Source organism: Phoxinus phoxinus (assembly GCF_949152265.1).
Source record: "Phoxinus phoxinus genome assembly, chromosome: 17".
Lineage (NCBI taxonomy): Eukaryota > Metazoa > Chordata > Actinopteri > Cypriniformes > Leuciscidae > Phoxinus > Phoxinus phoxinus.
In genome coordinates this window covers 130,615-150,441 of record NC_136892.1, presented here as the reverse complement: position 1 = coordinate 150,441, position 19,827 = coordinate 130,615, and the positions used below count along the sequence as shown (strand labels likewise).

Below are 19,827 nucleotides of genomic sequence, written 5' to 3'. Positions count from 1 at the left end.
CCAGACAGTAGACGGCACCCATTGACTTCCATGGTAGGGAAAAGAATACAAGTGAAGTCAATGGGTGCCGTCTACTGTCTGGTTACAGACCTTCTTCAGAAGAAACTCACACAGGTTTGGAACAAAAGGGTGTCACAAGATGAAGATGACGAATATGAAGGAGAGTTCAAAAAGGTTTCAATAAACAAAAGGGTATTTTAATGAAAACAAACTCAAGTAATCCACCAAGATGAAAGCAAAGTAACAGCGTGTCTACACAAACACGAACAACAACGACAACTGAAGGGTGAAACAGCACACAGTGATAATGAGATGATGACGAACAGGTGAGTGTCCATGGCAACTGATGAGTGGCGACAAAGTAAGACAAAGAAACACATCATTGAAAAAAACAAACCAAAAGTCCATGAAAACAGAAACTAAGAACACACAAATCTTAATACGTGTGACAAAGGGTGAGTAAATAATTAAAGAGCTTTCAGTTTTGAGTGAACTTTACCTCTTACCTTTAAGAGTAAGAATAAGGAAATGCAAAGCCATCCCCCAATAGTATTAGACTAAAAGTAACCACGTACTTCATGAGTGTTAGGAAGCGGTGAGGCACGGGATACACCTCGTTCTCCCTCAGCAGACGCAGCGCTGCCACTGCAACACAACACATCACAACACATCACATCACATCACATCACATCACAACACATCACATCACATCACAACACAACACATCACATCACATCACAACACAACATATCACATCACAACACAACACAACACATCACAACACAACACAACACATCAAATCACATCACAACACAACACAACACAACACAACACATCACATCACAACACAACACATCACATCACATCACATCACATCAAATCACAACACATCACATCACAACACAACACATCACATCACAACACAACACATCACATCACATCTCATCACATCACAACACATCACATCACATCACATCACAACACAACACATCACATCACATCACATCACATCTCATCTCATCTCATCACATCACATCACATCACATCACATCACAACACATCACATCACAACACATCACATCACATCACATCACAACACATCACATCACAACACAACACATCACATCACAACACATCACATCACATCACATCTCATCACATCACAACACATCACATCACATCACAACACATCACATCACAACACAACACATCACATCACAACACATCACATCACATCACATCTCATCACAACACAACACATCACATCACATCTCATCACATCACAACACATCACATCACATCACATCACAACACAACACATCACATCACATCACATCACATCTCATCTCATCTCATCACATCACATCACATCACATCACATCACAACACATCACATCACAACACATCACAACACATCACATCACATCACAACACATCACATCACAACACAACACATCACATCACAACACATCACATCACATCACATCACATCACATCACATCACAACACATCACATCACATCACATCACATCACAACTCATCACATCTCATCACATCACATCACATCACATCTCATCATATCACAACACAACACATCACAACACATCACATCACATCACATCACAACACATCACATCACATCACATCTCATCTCATCACATCACATCACATCACAACACATCACATCACATCACAACACATCACATCACATCACAACACATCACAACACATCACAACACATCACATCACATCTCATCACATCACATCACATCACATCACATCACAACACATCTCATCACATCACATCACATCACATCACAACACATCACATCACATATCATCACATCACATCACATCTCATCACAACACATCACATCTCATCACATCACATCACATCACATCTCATCTCATCACATCACATCTCATCACATCACAACACATCTCATCACATCACATCACATCACATCACAACACATCTCATCACATCACATCACATCACATCTCATCACATCACATCACAACACATCTCATCACATCACATCACATCACATCACAACACATCACATCACATCACATCACAACACATCACAACACATCACATCACATCACATCACATCACATTTCATCACATCTCATCACATCTCATCACATCACATCTCATCTCATCACATCACATCTCATCACATCTCATCACAACACATCACATCTCATCACATCACATCACATCTCATCACATCACAACACATCTCATCACATCACATCTCATCACATCACAACACATCTCATCACATCACATCACATCTCATCTCATCTCATCACATCACATCACATCACATCACAACACATCTCATCACATCACATCACATCACAACACATCACATCTCATCACATCTCATCACATCACATCACAACACATCTCATCACATCACATCACATCACATCACATCTCATCACATCACATCACATCACAACACATCTCATCACATCACATCACATCACAACACATCTCATCACATCACATCTCATCACATCACATCTCATCACATCTCATCACATCACATCTCATCACATCACAACACATCACATCTCATCACATCTCATCTCATCTCATCACATCACATCACATCACATCACATCACAACACATCTCATCACATCACATCACATCACATCACATCACAACACATCACATCACATCACATCACATCTCATCTCATCACATCTCATCACATCACAACACATCACATCTCATCACATCTCATCTCATCTCATCACATCACATCACATCACATCACATCACATCACAACACATCACATCACATCTCATCACATCACAACACATCACATCTCATCACATCTCATCTCATCTCATCACATCACATCACATCACATCACATCACAACACATCTCATCACATCACATCACATCACATCACATCACAACACATCACATCACATCACATCACATCACATCACAACACATCACATCACATCACATCACATCACAACACATCACAACACATCACATCTCATCACATCACATCACATCACATCTCATCACATCTCATCACATCTCATCACATCACATCTCATCTCATCACATCACATCTCATCACATCTCATCACATCACATCACATCACATCACATCACATCACATCTCATCACAACACATCACATCTCATCACATCACATCACATCTCATCTCATCACATCACATCTCATCACATCACAACACATCTCATCACATCACATCACATCACATCACAACACATCTCATCACATCACATCTCATCACATCACATCACATCACAACACATCTCATCACATCACATCACATCACATCACATCACAACACATCACATCACATCACAACACATCACATCACATCACATCACAACACATCACATCACATCACATCTCATCACATCACATCACATCACATCACATCACATCACATCACAACACATCACATCACATCACAACACATCACATCACAACACATCACAACACATCACATCACATCACAACACATCACATCACATCACATCTCATCACATCACATCACATCACAACACATCACATCACAACACATCACATCACATCACATCACAACACATCACATCACATCACATCTCATCACATCACATCACAACACATCACATCACATCACATCTCATCACATCACATCACATCACATCACATCACAACACATCACATCACATCACATCACAACACATCACATCACATCACAACACATCACATCACAACACATCACAACACATCACATCACATCACAACACATCACATCACATCACATCACATCTCATCACATCACATCACATCACATCACATCACAACACATCACATCACAACACAACACATCACATCACATCACAACACATCACATCACATCACATCACATCTCATCACATCACATCACATCACATCACATCACAACACATCACATCACATCACATCACATCACATCACATCACAACACATCACATCACATCACAACACATCACATCACATCACAACACAACACATCACATCACAACACATCACATCACATCACAACACATCACATCACATCTCATCACATCACATCACAACACATCACATCACATCACAACACATCACATCTGTAATCTATATGCCTCGGACTCTTGGTCCGTATGAATTAGCTCAAATGATCTATAGGGAATTTTAATACCTAATCATGAATATGATTAATATTCTGCATATTACTTTACATTAAATTATCGAAATTGAAAATGTATAGATTATACGAATATATGAATAATCGCTCACAACGTCTTATAATTCCTCATTCATATCAATAATCTTATTTAATTTCGATTATGAGATAACCTTTAAGGGAAATTCATGTAATGATCAGATAGGTGTTTGTCCTGCAAAAACCATCAAAGATCACCCATCAACCTCTCAGTAAAGCTATCTCCTTATAACCTCCAAGAAACATTAATTTTCTGGCCGTGAACATTAATTTTCCTGTGTTTATAAAATTAAAACTAGTAAATAATAAGAGCTCTGGCAGCTCTTGGATCTTTTAATCTCATTGACGTTTGTGGTTTTACGAGCGTTTTTCACAGACACAGTCTTGAATACATTGTTTTAATAAATGCAAACTACAGAGTATAACGGATTACACATAGTGATTATAGGTTTTATACGTCTATGTACAGTTACTTACATTAAACAGACAAGACAAAAACGGGTAACAGCGGATGAGAGAAGGAGAGTTATAGAAAGTTGGGGAGGGGCGCGCGCCGTAGCACGCGCTGAGATTGTAGAGAGATAGAGAAGGAGAGAATGGTCCCGTGTGACCATAGAACAGCAAACATCACAGACCTTTGAGAGAGACATCAATCAAAACAAACCTTAAAACATTAACACTCGTCAGAGTTTGATACTTGCAAAAAAGGTTCGTTTGTGTGTGATGAGCTGTGTCCAGCATGCGCGTGTTCTCGTGTCTGAGGCGCGTTCTCCCGTGTCGTTTCGGAGCCGGGCGCGTGCTCGTTGCCAGAGCACGTTTCCGCGGGAGCTTTGAAAGCTGGTTGAAAGTGAAGTTGCTGAAGGAATTCAGGCTCCGTTCGTTCGACTCGTAGGTGGAAACGAACAAAGTGGAATTTGGAAATTAAACAAAAGAAACTTTATAAAGAAAATAAAAGCAGGGAACTCCGTGAGGGAGTTTAGATCGGAGACCTCACATGATGAGCAGTGATGAAGGCAGGGAGCAGAGAGCAAGAGAGAGTGCAGGAAGGAAGTTTTTGCTTTTAAGGAATGTAAGGATACGCCTTCTTCTGGGACAAGAGCGAATCGGATCCTCTGATCTAGAGCGGGAGAATGTTCCTTTGTTTGTAAAGACACGCCCACTTTGACTATGTCATGTGAGATCAAATTTAACATTCATATTTAGAAGTATGGTATTTCCTAGAATAAATGCATATTATTGTGCCTTGCAGTCAAGATTCAACTCCGTTAGGTCTCAGGATTTAAAATAGTATCAAACATCTTCGGGTTACATTTAGGAATACAACATTTGATTATTATGCATTAGTATAGACATTTTAAAGTTTAATTAATACATGCTATAATTGTAAACTAAACCCAAATCTGTCACGACACATAAATAGCAACACATAATACATTTGGTAATGTTTTAAATATGATTCGTTTAAGGAAACGTTTGTGTGTGTGTGTGTGTGTGTGTGTGCATACATTCCAGAGGGACTATGGTGGAAGCCCTTTCCTTTGTGCCTTTGTGGAATGTGGTGTCACGTTACATGTCTCTTCGTGTGTGTGTAATGGAGAAAGAGACAAAGCTCTCGTCCGGTCACACAATGAATGAAGTGTTTGTGTGATTCACTATTAGCTAATTTGACAAGCAGCTGTCATAGTCGATGTTGCTACATTTCCCCCTTTTTGTTCGATTAAGTCAGAGGATGGACTTCATCAAACAACAACAAAGCACAATGGATGACAGGTGGTGTGCTAGACTGATGGCTCAGCCCACATGAGGTGGAGGTGGTCGATGGTGTGGGGTTCTGTGAGAAACCGCCGACACGGCTTTGTGAGCTTGGCTGTGGATGTTCACATCTCGTTGAGTCTGGCACAGGGTGAAGGCCAAGACGAGTGTCGGGGCGTGGTCGGTGACCTTGGGAAGATACAACAGTATCAGCTGCGGTCCAGGTTTGGACACAGGTGAGGGTTGTGTTGCCAGGAGCAATGTTCATGAGTTGGGACCCCCTTTTCTCAAACCAGAGATCTCCTTCTGGATCTAAGGTGACGTTGTAGTTCTTAAAGGATGGGAGTTCCGGTGCGGTCTGGTACTCTTTGCTCGGAAGATGGTACCATGACCGATTGCCGAGGGGTGAGATGGCACCTGTCGGTACTTGAGTCGGCATACTCTGGCTGAGCAGGTTGACACGGCTGGTTGTATCATGCTGTTCGTGAGTGACAGTGGCTGTGTGCGCAGGTGTGTTAGCCAGCCATCGTTCACCTACAATCTTTGCTTGTGTTTCTGTGACTTGTGTGCGAGGCTTAGCTTCAGCAGGGCAACGTGTGTGGCTGACCAGGGGTTGCAACTTGTAGAGTCCTCCAGTGTTGTCTCTGAGGACGGGCTTGCTAGGGCAGAGATAGTGACTGTCTTTGGTCAAGGTGCACCCGTGCAGGTTTGAGGCCGGGTACAGCAGGGTGTCGCTGTCGTGGTAGGCCACTACGCCTGGAGTGCATATCTTGAACTGGGTCCTGCTTTTCCAGGACCCGATATTGACAATGTCTTTGAGCCTGTAGGCTCGGTTTGACTCGATGATGGGTAGGTTTAGGAGAAAACCCACTTCTCTCTGCTCGGGGTTGACGTGAAGTGGGGTGGCGCAACCCAGAGAGTAAGCAAGGTGTGTTTGTAGAGGGTCAGCTGGCGTGGTGATGCTGGAAGCCAGCACAGTTCGCACAAGGCTTAAGAGTTTCAGGTACGGTGGGATTGCACCTGTGGCTAGGCTGTCAGTGGAGGAGCTAACCTCCCACAGCATGTCTGTCGTTAGTGCTGTAAACAGCGGAGTCTGGGCAAAGTCTTTCTGGAAGATATTAAACAGCGGTTTCATTGAGTTCACAGTCTGGTTCGCTGCGTTGACACTGGACATACCAATGTTAAGAAGAGTTCTGGCGGCAGCTACGGCTCCGAGCAACGCTCCCAGGAACCGTTCGGATCGGTGGTTGGTGCTTAGGAGTCCTGATTGCGTGACAGTCACTTTCTCAAGTTGGTTGAGCAGGTGTTCGACCTTGGCTTTGGCGTGAGAGAGGGAGTCCTCTGTCCGTTGGGCACTTGCCCAGATGTATGGGGCTGCGGTGCTGGGGTAGTGTGCTCTGTAGACCGGGCGGGACTGGATGAGTCGACCATACACTGGCTGAGTGTAGGTTCCGCAGTCGGTGATCAGAAGTCTCAGTTGTTCTCTCGGTGGCAGCTGTCCTCTGGATGGCTGACAGCACAGCATGACGACCCACAGCAGCAACCTGGTACAGATGACAGGGAGAGAGAGAGAGAAAGGGAAGGAAGAGGCAAACGAGGGTTGTCTTTGGTTGGACAGGGCAGTTCTTTTGCTTTGTGGGTGGCAGCTAGGTTTAGCTCGCCTTGGCCCATGTTTTGTCACATCTTTCTGCCAGCCTGTCGCTTGCTTCAATGTCTCGTCAGTGACTCTGGTGCTGTGTTGTGCCGCACATGATGCGTCATAGATAAACATTGGCATGACCCCCCTTTTGCAACTGTTCAGCACAAGCTTTTGCGCTGTGATGTCAACAGGTGCAGAACCCGTAATGTTGTGTGTATGCAGCGTGTGCATGTTATGCAGCGGATTGAGGCACTGGCTGTCAGTGAGCTCAGACGGCGTGCAAGGGAGGCAGGAGGGGTATAAGTGGAGGCAATGCCAAGTCGTTGTTGTGGTGTCAGAAGCCCGCATGTCCGCTATGTTGGGTGTTGCAGACAGCGGAGCCCGCGTAAGCGGCACAGGGTCAGGCAGTGTAGCCTGTAAAAGTCTTATGCAGTGTGTAGTCGTTGCAAAAGTGAGGGCGGGTGGGTGGGTCGGGTGTGACCACCGCTTTCCGTTTAGTGCGCCAGGCTTGGCGCGGGCATGAGTTTGGTCATGTGGCTGCAGGTCAGTCTTGACCTTGGCGCAGCATTTGTTAAAGTCTTTTGTGGGCTGGAAGGTGCAGGGTAGCGAACTTGAAACTTGACCTGTTGCTAAGTCTGTGTCGTTGTGACTGGCTGTGGGAGTTCCCATGAACTGTGTGACCTGACAGTCTGGCTCTGTGGAAAGTCTCGTGACCTCTGTGATCTGACAGTCTGGCTCGGGTGGCCTGTGTGACTGGATGGGGAGAGGTTCTGGCACTTGGGCCCAAAGAATTCGCTTTTTGAAGTCCAGTAAGGGCTCGAAACGATCCAGCAGGTCTTTGCCAATGATGAGTGGGTGAGTGTTCATTGGTGAAACGTACACAGGGTGAGTCAGCGACATAAAACCTATTGACAGGTGGATTAGAGTTAGCTGTTCGAGCCGGATGTTATTTTGGCTGTATGAATGCACATTTAGCTCACAAGTGTGGGATTCAAGAGTTCGATTCTGTCTCTTAGCTTCAACTTTGAGTCTTTTGAAAAGTTGAGATGAGATCACAGTGAGGTCTGCTCCTGTGTCTATCAAGGCTTCAATTTTCACTTCCTTCTCCAAAGTGCAGGCTAGGTAGGGTTTCCTGGTCACCCCCCTTTCAAGAAGGTTTCCCAGAAACTGTGGCACCGGGGCTGTTGTTGTCAGCCGGAGTGAATGGTAGGTGTTGTCAGTTTGTGATGCAACAATGAGTGAGTGAGTGGAGCTGCTATTTGGTGATGTAACAGCAAAATTCATGGGTTGCGATTTGATAACAATGGCTGGTGGGTTGTCCCCGGGAGGGACGTGTGGCTTGCTGCGGGGGCAGCTAGCCGGAACAGCACTTCCTGGGACTTTGTGATGTTGGTCCCAGGTGTGATGTGTTGTGCTGTTTCGTGTAGGGTGTGCAGCTGTCAGCTGTGGTGCTGGAGTGGAGCTGTCACTTTGTGGTGTGACAGCTAGCTCTGTAGTCTGTGGGGGACGAGCAGTGTTCGTGGTGCTTGGCTCAGGCAGATGGCAGTCAGACAGGGTGTTGGTTTCAGTTCTTATGCTTAGACATAAGATGTCTGGTTCGTCCTTGTCTCTCTTGCGATGTTTCTTGTGAAGAAACTCTTTCAGCATCCTCACGATCTCTGCTGTCTCCGGCGTGGCTGCACTGTGTTTTTCTGGTGTGCGATGAGGCTTGGGCTTACCAGTAGCATGTCGAGAGGGGTTCCAGGGCTGGCTTTCTGGGCTTGGAGTTCTGGGCGGCGGGTGATGCAGGTCCCAGAACCTCTTAGAGCGCTCGCTCCGATGCTTTGGATGAGCACCGTCACGGTTGTGCTGCCCTCTGCTGGCTTGGAACGGTCTTGACTCTCTGTGGTACAGTCTGTGACTGTGGTGCTGTTGGGCACCTTCTGTGTCTAGCTCCGAGCAGTGCTCAGAGACAGAGTCGATTGTGGGGTCTTTTACAGTCTTTTTGGAAATAGTCTTTTGCTTGGTGTAAGCTTTGTGGACCAAGTCTCGTAGCTGTTGGGTGGACATGCTACGTGGACAGGCCAGAACGCCTAAGTGATGACTCACTGTGGGATGCAGATTTCGGAGGAACAGCGTCCTGAAGTTGACATCTTCTTCCATACCAGGCTCGTTTCGTGCTCCGAAGTAGGCGTGTCGGAGTCGGCCGTAGTAGGTCTGTGGGTGTTCAGGTCGGGCCTGTTTGATGTCCATGGCGGCGATGAACCCCTGATCTGACTCTGGATCAGAGAATTCACGGATCAAAGCTTGTCGCAGCTGCTGGTAGTCCCTTTTGACAGTCTCTGGTTGACGGTCTAGGAAGCTGCGCACGTCACGGCTAGAAGTAATTCTGAGCAGGCAAAACTTGTCCCAAGCTGTCACGTTGGCGACAGTTTGCAGGTGAAAGTCAATGTCTTGAAGGTAAGCATGTACATCATGGCCTCCTGCAAAGTTTGGAGTGAACGTGGGGATGTTTCTGGCCAACTTGTCAAAGTCTGTGGGGGAAGAGCTGTGGCTGGGGGCCCAATCCGTCTGGGGGGGATTCTGACCCTTTTCAGCTCCGCCCCTTTCAGCTTTGGGAGCCGTGCCGCGTTGAGCAGTAAGTGTTCTCTGTGAGGGCTCCCCCCTTTCTGCTGACAGGGGTTTCTGTTGGTTGGCTGGTGTGTACCGGCTGGTCAGGGGAAACTTTGTGGTGTGTGTTTCCCCTACCCGGTCACTGTTAAGTCTGTAAGAATGGCTCAGTTCTCTGTGAACAATGTCAAGTTCGTCTCTGAGATCATGTCTCTGCAGAGTAAGCTCATGGATTTCAGCTCTGGCCACCTGTAAGTGTTTTTCACAGGCTGTGGCTTTAGCGTTTTTGTCTCTTAGTTCAGTCTTTGCTCTCTCGAGGAGAGCGTCACTTTGTTGGAGTCTTTCGTCGAGTTCTTTACAGGTTTCTTTCTCCGACTGTTCTCTTTGGTCTGTGTCGAGGCGAAGATCTTGCAGGGCCTTTCGAAGTCTTTCTACTTCTTTCTGTAGCTCTGGATCTGTGGCGTCCTCTTTCTCGGTCTGGAGAAGAAGCTGGTCTAGATGACTTTGGGTGTGGGCCTGGTTCCTCCGGGCCTCCTCTGCTTGAAGCTTTAGCGCTGCTGCTTCCTGCTCCAGGTTGATGTGGCTCCTTTCGCTGAGCCGTGCCTGGGCGACGAGTTTGTGTGCGAGGCTTCCGACGATCTTGGCCCAGTCCTTGTAGCTGTAGCTCTGTGTCGGATCGTGGGTCATCAGTTCGACCAGGTCGGTGTCCAGCTGTTCTCGGCTCAGGGGCTCTGTGTCAGCGGCGTCTCCGGGCAGGAAGTCGGTCGTCATGGCTCTCAACCACAACTCGAGTTCGTCCCACTGGGCAGCCATACTGGACGGCCGTGACCTTGGCACACTGTAGGCGAGAGAGAACACAGAACACACACACAAAGAGACCAATGCAAGTTCGTTTTAAGGTTAACGAGCTATGATCATACGGTTATGCCGTTTATGAGAATTTTGGGGCTAACTGATGCCAACAGTTAGACAGTTCACGGAGCCAATTAACTTGGGTCGTCTGAGGACCTGCACTAGGGGTTGTGACGAGCAGTAGCCTGGCGGGTCACGTGGTGGCCCCGGCTGCTGGTGGTCACTCCACTACTTAGTTTCCTTGATGGCTCTCTCAGGTTACTGTTTCTAGGTGAAATGAAAGAAACAAATCACAACAGAACAAAGGATAGAACAGATCAAAGTGAAATAAGATCAAACAATAGTAACACGGTATGTGTCAGAGAGAATAAGGAGGCCTAAGCCTATTACCACTGCCAGAGTTTACGATAGGGCCTACAGGTGAGTGGGGGCTATCGGGGTAGAAAACCTAGGAAGACGGTGAGGCTTGGAGAAAGGGATATAGGCCAAACACTTAAATGACCGGGGAATATCTAATATTCTGTGGCTTATACTAAGTGTATGGGTTTTACCTTATTTAGTTTGCCTGGGGTGAAATGAGGTCACTCAGGTGGGAGTCGGCGGCGCGGTCAACCTTCTCGACGGTCCCACACACTCGAGCGCAGTGGACCCGGGCCTTCTGTTACTCTGTGTACCACGGTGCGACCTTCTCAAACAACTTGCGACCTTACGCACAACCTGGCAACGCCAAGGTGTCAACTGCCAGACAGCACGACAAAAATGGGGTTTTCACCGGAACCCGGCCCCTGCAGCAGGCCCTGGTTCAGGTAATTGTCCCGACATTGCCTTGTGTGTCAGCTGGCGTGGTTGACTTTACCCTTGGAGTGCCAAATTGCTGATGTAGCAGTTGCGTGCCACCCCAATGGTAAGAGACAGAAGAGTCCGAGACTCACGCACGGCCGGTGTCGGTCGTGACGACCAGGTGACCCCGCTCGCTGGAAACCAACCAGAGATGACTGTCAAATCACCACAGCGCCCTAGGGAGAACTACACATAAACACACAAAAAGGGGTAAACAGGTGAAAGTTAAAGTCAATTAAGGCTTTCTTGTTTAACCAAGTTTAGTAATTATGTATGTAGAAATAAAGGCAAAGGCTTTGAAATAATGGTAAAACAAAAAGGGAATTATGATAATGTTGGTGATTATCAGAATAACCTAACCTAAAAGAGAGATAAGAAAATTAGGGATAAAAAGTAATAATAAAAAAATTTTTTTGGAAAAAAAAAAATTGTAATAATAAAAAAAAATTAATAAAATAAAATAATGAAAAGACAGGATGACCCCAGAAGAAGAGACAGGCCGCAGTAGTGGGTTTGTCCCACAAGGGGGCGTATCTCTTTTCAGTGGTCAACCTGGTTGGACCGACAAACTCATTCAAATTAAATTCAAACTGGTTTTAAATTCACATTTAAATAAGCCTGTGCAGAAATGTAAAAATCAGAGTGATATTTTATAATAATCCAGATGACGTTAAAGCATCAGTAATTACTATGAAATAATCGGAAGGGAAAGATGAAATAAGTACACACTTCAAAAGAGTGAAAGGGGAAAAAGAGTGGCACCGACTTAGTATCCACAAGGCCACGCGGTGGCGCTGTTTCCTTCTAGTGGATGACAGTGGCTGCCAGCCAAACAAGATTTAAATCCAAAATTTAAATCTGATTTAACTCGAATTTAGATAAGCGTGTAAGGGAATTGAGAACTCAGAATGATATCGAATAATAACTTAGATGCATTAAAGTATCAGTAATTATTATAAAATAATCAGACGAGAAAACAGAAATAAAGCAATTCACACAGAATTGGAAACAGGAAAACGAGTTGAATGAACCGCTTTAGCGGGAGGCGGCCACTAGGTGGCGGACTTCCCTCTAACTGGGCTCTCAATGGCTGGGCTGGGATTTAATTTAAGTTTTAATTCAACTCTTGTTTGAACCAAACTCAAAGTAAATGTACCAGTCACAAGCAGGAAAATTGTCTAACACAAAATAATATTCGCACGAGCAAAGCTGGAAATGCCAATAATTATTGAGAATTTAGACAAGCTAATTCACTATTCATCATAGAACACTTGAATTTAGCAGTACAAGAGCCTTATCTGAAACGGCCACGAGATGGCGTAGTCGCGCTCATGCAGGCTGACGTCAGTGGGAGGCGGTGCTCACGCAGGGTGACGTCGTTGGGGCGCGTATTTTGAGACTTGAACACCTAAAAGGACCTCTGGTGTTTAGTCCGCGGAATTACAACCAATTTTAAATGTGACTCTAAAGAGCTCAGAGCGTTCAGCTCAGTCACGTGCTGATTTTCTGCAATAAAATCACAAAGGAAACAAGATCTCTACAGATCTTCGGGTGCTATACTGCACAAGAGAGAACGTGTCAGGACTTCTTCACTGCACTTTATTACTCAAATGTGGAAAACAGGAATTATCATCTGTTGTTGGGTTCCCGTAAACATTTAACCACAATAGCACTTATGATTTAAAAATGTCTTAGGTTTACAAAATGGGTAGCTAATCCAATTTTCGACCAGGAGTTATCGTTATTTTAACGATCTAATATTATTATTAGGCCTATTATCGAAACGGAGGAGACTCGCTCTGTTCCAATCTACCGCGTGAACAAAGAAACTCGTTTGATTTCAAGCGGGCTAAAGCAATATTAATTACAGGCTGAACAGAGATTCTTTTCTCTAGGACATTTACCGGTATTGTCACTTCCAGCGTCTGTTAATATGCTTGAGCTGAGCTGGCTCGGCGCCAGTCAGTTCTTCAGTGAGCGCGCGTGGGTTCGCATTTGGGCGCGCGCGTTTCCTCACTGAACCGCGTGGACTCTCGCTGGAGCGCGCGCGTGGGTAACACAATATTAAGAATGTACAGTCCGAGACATGTACAGAGATTCTGTTCTCTTTACCGAAACAATATTAATATAATACATCGAAGTTTATTTTAGCAATTAACAGGGGCTGAAAATGTTAAACATATCTTAGCAGGGGTCAATTTGCTTTGACTGAGATCGGCTTCGTGCCTTCTAACAGTCCTTCAGTGAGCGCGCGTGGTTTTTGCCTTACTAGGGCGCGCATGTTTCCTCAATGGGAGCGCGTGGGCTCTCGCTGGAGCGCGCGCATTACATTAATACACAATATAGACAGACTGAAACTGATTTGCTCGTAAAACACAAAGTTTGAGATTGTGCGTAATTTTCTCCACCAAAATGTAATCTATATGCCTCGGACTCTTGGTCCGTATGAATTAGCTCAAATGATCTATAGGGAATTTTAATACCTAATCATGAATATGATTAATATTCTGCATATTACTTTACATTAAATTATCGAAATTGAAAATGTATAGATTATACGAATATATGAATAATCGCTCACAACGTCTTATAATTCCTCATTCATATCAATAATCTTATTTAATTTCGATTATGAGATAACCTTTAAGGGAAATTCATGTAATGATCAAATAGGTGTTTGTCCTGCAAAAACCATCAAAGATCACCCATCAACCTCAGTAAAGCTATCTCCTTATAACCTCCAAGAAACATTAATTTTCTGGCCGTGAACATTAATTTTCCTGTGTTTATAAAATTAAAACTAGTAAATAATAAGAGCTCTGGCAGCTCTTGGATCTTTTAATCTCATTGACGTTTGTGGTTTTACGAGCGTTTTTCACAGACACAGTCTTGAATACATTGTTTTAATAAATGCAAACTACAGAGTATAACGGATTACACATAGTGATTATAGGTTTTATACGTCTATGTACAGTTACTTACATTAAACAGACAAGACAAAAACGGGTAACAGCGGATGAGAGAAGGAGAGTTATAGAAAGTTGGGGAGGGGCGCGCGCCGTAGCACGCGCTGAGATTGTAGAGAGATAGAGAAGGAGAGAATGGTCCCGTGTGACCATAGAACAGCAAACATCACAGACCTTTGAGAGAGACATCAATCAAAACAAACCTTAAAACATTAACACTCGTCAGAGTTTGATACTTGCAAAAAAGGTTCGTTTGTGTGTGATGAGCTGTGTCCAGCATGCGCGTGTTCTCGTGTCTGAGGCGCGTTCTCCCGTGTCGTTTCGGAGCCGGGCGCGTGCTCGTTGCCAGAGCACGTTTCCGCGGGAGCTTTGAAAGCTGGTTGAAAGTGAAGTTGCTGAAGGAATTCAGGCTCCGTTCGTTCGACTCGTAGGTGGAAACGAACAAAGTGGAATTTGGAAATTAAACAAAAGAAACTTTATAAAGAAAATAAAAGCAGGGAACTCCGTGAGGGAGTTTAGATCGGAGACCTCACATGATGAGCAGTGATGAAGGCAGGGAGCAGAGAGCAAGAGAGAGTGCAGGAAGGAAGTTTTTGCTTTTAAGGAATGTAAGGATACGCCTTCTTCTGGGACAAGAGCGAATCGGATCCTCTGATCTAGAGCGGGAGAATGTTCCTTTGTTTGTAAAGACACGCCCACTTTGACTATGTCATGTGAGATCAAATTTAACATTCATATTTAGAAGTATGGTATTTCCTAGAATAAATGCATATTATTGTGCCTTGCAGTCAAGATTCAACTCCGTTAGGTCTCAGGATTTAAAATAGTATCAAACATCTTCGGGTTACATTTAGGAATACAACATTTGATTATTATGCATTAGTATAGACATTTTAAAGTTTAATTAATACATGCTATAATTGTAAACTAAACCCAAATCTGTCACGACACATAAATAGCAACACATAATACATTTGGTAATGTTTTAAATATGATTCGTTTAAGGAAACGTTTGTGTGTGTGTGTGTGTGCATACATTCCAGAGGGACTATGGTGGAAGCCCTTTCCTTTGTGCCTTTGTGGAATGTGGTGTCACGTTACATGTCTCTTCGTGTGTGTGTAATGGAGAAAGAGATAAAGCTCTCGTCCGGTCACACAATGAATGAAGTGTTTGTGTGATTCACTATTAGCTAATTTGACAAGCAGCTGTCATAGTCGATGTTGCTACACATCTCATCTCATCTCATCTCATCACATCACATCACATCACATCTCATCTCATCTCATCTCATCACATCACATCACATCACATCTCATCTCATCACATCACAACACATCGCATCTCATCTCATCTCATCTCATCACATCACAACACATCACATCACATCACATCACATCACATCACATCACATCACATCTCATCTCATCACATCACAACACATCACATCACATCACATCACATCACATCACATCACATCTCATCTCATCACATCACAACACATCGCATCTCATCTCATCTCATCACATCACAACACATCGCATCTCATCTCATCTCATCACATCACATCACATCACATCACATCACATCACATCACATCACATCTCATCTCATCACATCACATCACATCACATCACATCACATCACATCTCATCTCATCACATCACAACACATCGCATCTCATCTCATCTCATCACATCACAACACATCACATCTCATCACATCACATCACATCACATCACATCACATCACATCACATCACATCACATCACATCACAACACATCACATCACATCACATCACATCACAACACATCTCATCACATCACATCACAACACATCACATCACAACACATCACAACACATCACATCACATCACAACACATCACATCACATCACATCACAACACATCACATCACAACACATCACAACACATCACAACACATCACATCACATCACATCACAACACATCACATCACATCACATCACATCACAACACATCACATCACAACACATCACAACACATCACATCACATCACAACACATCACATCACATCACAACACATCTCATCTCATCACATCACATCACAACACAACACATCACATCTCATCTCATCACATCACATCACAACACATCACATCTCATCTCATCTCATCTCATCACATCACATCACAACACATCACATCTCATCTCATCACAACACATCACATCACATCTCATCTCATCACATCACATCACATCACATCTCATCTCATCTCATCACAACACATCACATCACATCTCATCTCATCACAACACATCACATCACATCTCATCTCATCACATCACATCACATCTCATCACATCACATCACATCACATCACATCTCATCACATCACAACACATCGCATCTCATCACATCACATCACATCACATCACATCACAACACATCACATCACATCACATCTCATCTCATCTCATCACATCACATCACATCACATCACATCTCATCTCATCACATCACATCACATCACATCACATCACATCACATCTCATCACATCACATCACATCTCATGACATCACAACACATCGCATCTCATCACATCATATCACAACACATCACATCACATCACATCTCATCTCATCACATCACATCACAACACATCACATCACATCACATCACATCACAACACATCACATCACATCTCATCTCATCACAACACATCACATCACAACACATCACATCACATCTCATCTCATCTCATCACATCACATCACATCACATCACATCACATCTCATCTCATCTCATCTCATCACATCACATCACATCACATCACATCACATCACAACACATCACATCACATCACATCTCATCTCATCTCATCTCATCACATCACATCACATCTCATCTCATCACAACACATCACATCACAACACATCACAACACATCACATCACATCACAACACATCACATCACATCACATCACAACACATCACATCACAACACATCACAACACATCACAACACATCACATCACATCACATCACAACACATCACATCACATCACATCACATCACAACACATCACATCACAACACATCACAACACATCACATCACATCACAACACATCACATCACATCACAACACATCTCATCTCATCACATCACATCACATCACAACACATCACATCACATCTCATCTCATCACAACACATCACATCACAACACATCACATCTCATCTCATCTCATCTCATCTCATCACATCACATCACATCACATCACATCACATCTCATCTCATCTCATCTCATCTCATCACATCACATCACAACACATCACATCACATTACATCACATCACATCTCATCACATCACATCACATCACATCACATCACATCACATCACATCACATCACATCACATCACATCACATCACATCACATCACATCACATCACAACACATCACATCACATCTCATCTCATCTCATCACATCACATCACAACACATCACATCACATCACATCTCATCTCATCACATCACATCACAACGCATCGCATCTCATCACATCACAACACATCACATCACATCACATCTCATCTCATCTCATCACATCACATCACATCACATCACATCACATCACATCACATCACATCACATCACATCACATCTCATCACATCACATCACATCACATCACATCTCATCACATCACAACACATCGCATCTCATCACATCACATCACAACACATCACATCACATCACATCTCATCACATCACATCACATCACATCTCATCACATCACATCACATCACATCACATCTCATCACATCACATCACATCACATCACATCTCATCACATCACAACACATCGCATCTCATCACATCACATCACAACACATCACATCACATCACATCACATCTCATCTCATCACATCACATCACAACACATCTCATCTCATCTCATCACATCACATCACATCACATCACATCACATCTCATCTCATCTTATCACATCACATCACATCACATCACATCACATCACATCACATCACATCACATCTCATCACATCACATCACATCTCATCTCATCACATCACATCACATCACATCACATCTCATCTCATCTCATCTCATCACATCACATCACATCACATCACATCACATCTCATCACATCACATCTCATCACATCACATCACATCACATCACATCTCATCACATCACATCACATCACATCACATCACAACACATCTCATCACATCACATCACATCACATCTCATCACATCACATCACATCACATCACATCTCATCACATCACATCTCATCACATCACATCACATCACATCACATCTCATCACATCACATCACAACACATCACATCACATCACATCACATCACATCTCATCACATCACATCACATCACATCACATCTCATCACATCACATCACATCACATCACATCTCATCACATCACAACACATCGCATCTCATCACATCACATCACAACACATCACATCACATCTCATCACATCACATCACATCACATCACATCTCATCTCATCACATCACAACACATCGCATCTCATCTCATCACATCACATCACAACACATCACATCACATCACATCTCATCACATCACATCACATCACATCACATCACATCACATCACAACACATCTCATCACATCTCATCACATCACATCACAACACATCGCATCTCATCTCATCACATCACATCACATCACATCACATCACATCACAACACATCACATCACATCACAACACATCACATCACATCTCATCACATCACATCACATCTCATCACATCACATCACATCACATCACATTACATCTCATCACATCACAACACATCGCATCTCATCTCATCTCATCTCATCACATCACATCACATCACATCACATCTCATCACATCACATCACATCACATCACATCACATTACATCTCATCACATCTCATCACATC

The 19,827-nt window shown here is 43.7% G+C and overlaps 1 protein-coding gene across 1 annotated transcript in view; it reads right to left on the bottom strand.

Annotated features, from left to right (window-relative positions):
* Positions 1–252: 252 nt before the first annotated feature.
* The window catches only part of ppp1r36 (protein phosphatase 1 regulatory subunit 36), a gene marked incomplete at its 3' end in the record, with an annotated part of 69,020 nt that continues 49,445 nt past the window's right edge, over positions 253–19,827 (bottom strand). The window contains exons 5-6 of the mRNA XM_079587099.1: positions 576–645; positions 253–343 (exon numbers count right to left, since the gene is read on the bottom strand). Of these exons, the coding sequence (XP_079443225.1) occupies positions 253–343; positions 576–645 (161 nt within the window). The remainder of the gene's footprint in view (positions 344–575; positions 646–19,827) is intronic.